We start from the raw sequence: 7,557 nt of genomic DNA, 5'->3' as shown, positions 1-7,557 counted from the left end.
GGTCTGGGGGCGAAATATTATCACTGATGATAGGCTCCGTTCCTTGGATTTCATTACAATATTTGCTCAATTTGTTTGTTCATTTGTTAGTATTATTATTTAATATTTAAATAATAATATTCATATATTCATACTCATCGGTTAGGCTTTATTATAAATATGTCAATCTTAGCCATACCAATTTAATTTCGGTCTACGCTATACCGCTTTCTCATCGCACAATATTTCCCACCGCCCCCACCATTCCCCACCCTTCCCCTGTTTCCCCGGGCTTTTGGATTTATATTTGTCATGCGGTCACTTTCTTCAATGATTCAAAAATTTATTTTCGTATTGGTGGACCATGGGTAAGTGACCAAAATTTATCTTGCTTCACATTTATGTTCAGACACACATGTATATTTGTGCCTTTTATAGAATTTTTTGTTGATACTCTTACCCAATATGTGAGGTCCTTTTTCATACATAGTATTTAATGTCGTTACTCTCATTTTGTGAAGTATGTCTTTGGCCATCTGCTGACTCAAATGAAAATGGTGATCCCTCCTGATTTCTATAGACTTTTCTTCCTTGCATTGGATCCCGTGGTCGTACGTTTCCTTCTGAGTCAATACCATCTCTTATTCATATAAGAAAATATTCTTATGAAGCTTCATCTTTTATGGATTGCAATGCTCCTTTCATTTATTTTTTTTGTCAATGTCCTCATGCGTCATTTTTCCCGATTTCATTTAATATATGTCATATATTTATATATAACACCTTATATAGCTGATATATATTGTATACATATAGATAAAGTGAAAAGCTTTGGATCATACATATATATGTATATGAACATATTGCCATTAATGAAAAGGTCTTCATGCACGTACTTATACTTGGCTATTCTAATTTTATAAATATATCAAGGTATGAGTTTTACGTTCCCAGTTATTTTTAATTTGTCTGTGTTCTCCGTATATGTTTCTCAGAGACGAGTTGCAATTCTCGGCCCCTTTTATCATGCATTTCATCATGAACTGGGTGATTTCATGATGTTTAAGGACAATCATGGAAATGAGTTTCGCATTATGTTAGACAAGGTTGGTAACAATGCATTTTTTTCTAAAGGATTCTCTTCTATGGTTGCCGCCTATAATATCAGGCATGGGGCTTGGTTGCACGCCTACTACCAAGGTGATGGCACTCTATGCATCTCTATAAGGAACCTTGATAGATCCCGTATTGTTTATCCAAGACCACATACTCGAAGCAACTCCACTGGTCTAACACTGATTAGCATGGATCCATGTCGTCCAGGCGCCCTTTCTTGTGATGTGTTTCGGATGGGCGACGTGATACCTCCATTTGCCATCGAATATACTCCTCCCCCCTCTCCTGTACGTAGCAACACCAATGGCAGTCCAGAATACCGAACCAACATCCTTGGTTGTCCTATATATTTTGCTTCCACCGCTTCCCATGCAAGTCTGGTTAGCCAAGTCGACATCGGTTCGCCATGGCGAGCACAAAGTCCACCAGTTGCACAAGATAACGGCCGCATTTATTTATCTTATCCAATAGGGTCGTATTTGTCTGTATCCCACAAAGCAGGTGTTTTTTTCTGGGGTTAACTAAGCATTATAAGTTGCTGATAATATGTTTAGATGCAGATCCTAGCAGCTTCTCCGAGTGATTCGTCGCTAAAGTTGTTTTGAATCTTGCTTTGCGACCAATGATGCTCCCAAGCATGTATCAACGTGTCATTTTCCTGTTCTACTCTTCGTTATTTCCTGAATGGTGCTTTGCCATATTGTTGGTAATTTTTTTTTATTTCATCCCCAGATTTGTTATCAACGGCGCTTCAACTCTTTATAGTTTCCCAGACCGGGATGGTTAATTATGCTGTATGCCGCAAATAGCCATCATTTCCATCTATGTATCTAAATGCATTAGTGTTGTAATGAAGTTATCTATGCATGACCTACACGTTGTTAACTTAGTTAACATGGACTCTAACGTTAAGAAGCAAAAGAGAAGCCAACGTTAGTGACATTCACCTTTGTCACTAACGTTGGCCAAGCCTCCATAAGCCACGTTAACTCCCACGTTAACTTAAGCTAACGTGGAGAGAGCAATTGATAGCCAACGTTAGTGACACTTACCTTTGTCACTAACGTTGGGGTGAACCACCAAGAGCCACCATGAGCAACGTTAACTCCCACGTTAACTTAGTTAACGTGGAAGCTAACGTGGATAAAGAGATGATGAACCAACGTTAGTGACACTCACCTTTGTCACTAACGTTGGAGATGGCTAGCATGACTACATTAGAAGCCAAGTTAACTTAGTTAACGTGGACTCTAACGTTGGAAATAGGGGCACATTGGAACGTTAGTTACAAAGGTAAGTGTCACTAACGTTCTCGAAGAATTGGCACTGCTACGTTAGAAGCCACGTTAACCTAGTTAACGTGGACTCTAACGTAGGGACAAGGGAGGACTCTCCACGTTATTGGGAAAGGTAAGTCCCAATAACATGTGCGAAGGACTAAAAGGCAACGTTAGTGGTCACGTTAGTGCCACTAACGTTGAAGTCAACGTGATCATATTTGAGTTAGGAACGTTAGTGAAAAAGGTGATTGTCACTAACGTTCTCGAACCTACACTTTCACTTAACGTTGACACCACTAACGTCCTGAGTCAAAGTCCCTGCATACTTCACCTTTTCTCTCTGAAAGCAAAGCTAAGCCCAATGAAAAGGATAACTGCTTCAAACTCAAGATTCAAAGGCCCATACCCAAGACTTGAAGAGCCAACTAGAAGATGAGAAGAGTAGTATATATAGGAGTAGCTTTGAATTAGTTGGGAGTTGGAAATTTTAGGGAGCCTTTGGCATTGAACTACTCTCTGTATTTTACTTTCTCTGCACTTCTGGTTTTACTTTCATCATGTATTCTCCATCTTGGTTTTCATTTTCCAGAGCTATGAACAACTAAACCCCTTTCATTGGGTTAGGGAGCTCTGTTGTAATTTGATGGATCAATATTAGTTTTCATTCTCCTTCTTCTATCTTTTCTCTTGATTTTACTAGAAAGCTTTCGATCTTCATCCAATTGGGTAGTTATCTTGGAAAAGAAGCTATTCATACTTGGATCTCTTCTGAACCTTGAAAGAGGAATGAAGAGATCATGCTAGAAATGGTTTCTCATGCTGGACCAAATTGGGTTTGGATGGATATATGACTATAATCCTACCAACACTTGATTTGGGAAATACATGTGGTATAATCAGTGACCATACTTCATCTCTTCTCATGAGCAATTGACCAAGGAATTGGCTATTGATCAAGATTTGAGAGATTGAATTACCAAGAAATTGGAATTCGATCACTTAAGATTGCCAAGGAGATCAATGAATGCATTGATTGAGGAAGAGATGAAAATGAACTTGATCCAGAGAATGCAACATCTCCTGAGCCCAATGAACTCCCCATTTCTGATCTTACCCATTCTCTTTAATTTCTGCCATTTACTTTTATGAGCAATTACCCCATTCCCGTTTAAGATTCTACAATTTACTTTCCACTATTTACATTTAGCTCTTTATTTCTAGCATTTACTGTTTCTGCTATTTACTTTTCCGCCATTTAATTTTCTGCAAATCTCAAATCAAATTCTGGTTCGCTCAACTAGAACATTCCTCTAATTAAAGTTGCTTGATCAATCAATCTCTGTGGGATTCGACCTCACTCTATTGTGAGTTTTACTTGACGACAAATTCGGTACACTTGCCGAAGAAAATTTGTTGAGAGACAAGTTTTGTGCGTATCACAAGCTGATGAGTATATTCTGGTGAGATTTTCTTCAATGGTTCTGTGTTTATGTGTATACTTTCCTATCGGCTTTCGTCCTTCATATCTATATCTAAGTAGCCACAATCTTTTCTTCAATCTTAAAAGATTTTGTTTCATTTGTTTTGTAGACCCTTCTGATCAGTTTTGTTCAAAGGGCTTTCCGGGTTAGGCCTGATCAAGTCGACGTAGTTGATGAGGCCGGGGCATGTTACAAGGTCGATGTTCGCTCCAAACCCAGTCGCCCCGAGAGTGTTATTTTGGAAAGAGCTGGAAGCCTTTTTGTTAGCAGCACATGCTTCGAACAGGGAGCATCATCAGGCTAACCGTTTACTCGCTCAAAAACTGGCGTGTCCATTGACATGTCTTATGTATTTGATATTTTGTTTAGTAAAACCGAATTCTGTGTTCCCAACATCAAGTATGGATCTTGGTATTTCGGAAATGTGTCAATTTAATTTTCAGACATTATACGCGTTAAATTATTATTACAAATTATACTGATGGTGAAGCTATAATTAAGATGATATTAAATCCACATCTAGTATAATATATCCTTATTTTTTAACATAAGTTATGAGAATGCTCTGTATTGATTCGGAAGTGATTGTGATACAATAATGTTAAAAAAATTTAACTATTTTGGTTAATGTATATCATAAGCATAATGTTATACAAGTTTATAGCTTTTATGTTTTTTTCTTTTTGTGTAGATCAGATACTCATCATCAGTATTATATATGAAAATTAGATAAATAATAATTTCCAAAAACCTTGAATTCTTCCAAATAATATCTTTTTCTTTTCACGATTTCCTACAGTTTGACTACTCGCGATTAAGAACCTTTTTTGTACTCAAAACTAAAGTAATTTGATTTAATCATGGACGTAACAAAAAAAGTGAAACCATGTAAAGAACTTGGCACAATTTTTTATAATTCCATTGACAAAGAGTGTTAGTATTTTACTCACGTGTTGACATGTGTCCGTCTTGTTCAACTAAGTTACTGAGTATTCAGACTGAGCTGTCTTGCACCTAGAAGAGTGAAATCCTTTTGGGTTACCATTTATGCTTTTCGAAATAATTCATAACAACTTTGAGTAATTACCTTGGCCTTATTATGCAGAAGAACTGGGAGTCTTTTTTTTAATTTTGTTAAATAATCCGCGTAAGGCGACAAAAAGTTGTATTCGGTTAGATTGGATAATCATTTGGGCCATCGTTCCGATACTCTGGTTTAGATTATGAATCTCGTATCCATATTGTTTACCATACCATGGGCCGTAACCCACATTTCCGGTCTAATGCAGCAACGGAGACCATTCGGTAAAATCCAAAAAAACTTCCATCAAAAGAGATTTACACGGCTCACCTTTCATGACAATCACAACATACTGTTAACTATTTATGCACAGTGTGACTTGATCACTCTAAATAAATAGCAGTATGGCTACTTCGTCCATTCATGGGATACAAAACTGGGTTTTTACCGCAGGCTCCGATCGGGTGCAGGTTTTCCTGTAACCGGGCCTGGTTCACGTACTGACCTGGTTCATGCTCAAAGCCAGAAAAAAATAAAACAAGAGTTTCAGTCATTTGCTAGCGTCACACCTTACGTAGAATATTTTCAGATCCAAGTGTAGCTCATTACTCATGCATATGCATATGCATATATCTGTATTAACTGCCACTTACATTAGGGTCGATATAGGTAGTATATGCATAACAATTTGCAAATTTTATAATAACACTCATATTATTATTAATTCAAATTAAATGGCAATTTCAAACTTAATCTCAATTCAAGTTTTCAACGGTTTCGTTCAAGGGTGAATTTAATTTTTTCCCACATTCAAACGGTACGTACCGTAGTCCGGCTCGCAGTTAGGTATATGGCCCTTCATTAATGCAAGGACCTCCTTTTCTATAAATTGTTCTCTAACTTGCATGATGCTTCCACACTTACTTGCTCTAATACTTTTATACTAGTCAGTTTTATATCTTAGCTTGCTTCTCTCTCATGTGTATTGTGAGTGGGATAAATACATATGTGAAAGCTTAGCCTTTACTGCCTTAGATATAACCGTTTCAGGCATAACATAATACTTAACTAAATTCTTGAGTTTTCAACATATTTTGAGGTTTTGGAATCTCTTAGATCGTCAATTTCTTAATATATATTGTTAGTATCATTTAGTCTATTTTCATGGCATCTTAATAACAAATTAAACTTATTTTAATGTGTCATTTATATTCTTTAATTATATTAGACGTATTACGTATATATATAGTATATGTTACAAAATTTGCAGTTTATTCTTATATGTTTATTTATATATATGTACCTATATATATAAATAGTAATATATGAATGTCTGTATATTTTTTTACATATTTCTGCTGTGTTGGCCATATGTGCGGTAATTATTTTTTTTCACAATTCTTCTTAAATTTCACCAAATGACATCCACTATTAGAAAAGCAATATCTTCACCTGATTTTGAGTATATATTATATATATTTATGCCTTTAATTACCACCATAATTATTTTGTGTCCATTTTTCTCTGATTATTATAATAGCTACAATCATTGTTAGGCAAATAATAAAACATTAATTCATCGATGCTATTATCAAAAAGGAAATTAATGAGTGTGATGATTATTATCATATGCATAATTATTGTTAAACTTCTTATCATTATTTTCATCCCCCCTCCATGTAGATTGTTGTGTTACATGTATAATTGTGCCTACTCATTTATATTTAATTTTACTAATTTCTATAACTGTCTGTACTTATTTATTCCTATTCTTATTCTAATTGATCCTACCTTTTTTTTTCGTTCCGATTTATGGAAACACCATCATAAAAACGGTCTTCATGTTTCTAAAACCTAACAGGGTTTATAAGGTTCCCATCTTATATTTTCAATTCAAGTTCCTCCATGACCGAAATCCGACATATGGATCAGACTTTTGATTTTGTTAAAGACGTTTGACCTATTCCCGATAAAAATTGGTGTCTTAAAGTCAGGATTTTAAAGATGTGAAAGGTTCCCTCATATGAAAAGAGTTACTCTCATCCTTCAATGGAGTTGGTTGTCCTCGACAAAGAGGTCAGTTTGTACATTTTTTTTATTTCTTTTATGTTGTTGCCTTTAGCTTTTAGTCGCTCCTTTGATATCATCCTTACCTTTATATTTTCTTCAATCGTTGTCAGGGATCTCGAATCCATTGTTTCATACGATCCTTTTATTATCGTCTGTTTGAACCGATCCTTGAGGAGGACAAGGCGTATTTTCTGGCTAATTTCACAACTGACTCAAACACGTTGAAATTCAAGCCCACTAAGCATAATATAAGGATCATATTTAAGAGGGACACCATGGATATCCTATCTTCGGTCAGAGATGACTTATTTCTTATTGGTATGCACATTGGTATCCTCAGTGTGTCGCCCACATTCATGTTATCTGCCTAGAATATCATTTCTATTATATGTGATTATGTAATATGTGATGAGTCATCTAATTTTTTTTCTTTACCTCTTCCAAGTGTTTGTTAACGCGATGTTATCTTGTGTTTATCTTGCTTAGATTTTATTGGTCTCCTGTCCGCAAAGACTGACTTAATACCTTTTGAAAAAAAGGCAAAGAAACCACACTACATGAAAATTGAGCTCGATGATCTGAGGTCAATTTTTCCATTTTATTAGGAATA

General features: G+C 35.7%; 1 protein-coding gene across 1 annotated transcript in view; it reads left to right on the top strand.

Annotated features, from left to right (window-relative positions):
- Positions 1–1,959, top strand: part of LOC110267180 — a 3,316-nt gene extending 1,357 nt beyond the window's left edge. The window contains exon 2 of the mRNA XM_021112331.1: positions 975–1,959. Within this exon, the coding sequence (XP_020967990.1) occupies positions 975–1,616 (642 nt within the window). The 3' untranslated portion in view covers positions 1,617–1,959. The remainder of the gene's footprint in view (positions 1–974) is intronic.

This window comes from Arachis ipaensis, chromosome B09 (assembly GCF_000816755.2).
Source record: "Arachis ipaensis cultivar K30076 chromosome B09, Araip1.1, whole genome shotgun sequence".
Lineage (NCBI taxonomy): Eukaryota > Viridiplantae > Streptophyta > Magnoliopsida > Fabales > Fabaceae > Arachis > Arachis ipaensis.
The sequence above is the reverse complement of the archived record's forward strand: the minus strand, read 5'-3'. Positions and strand labels throughout refer to the sequence as shown.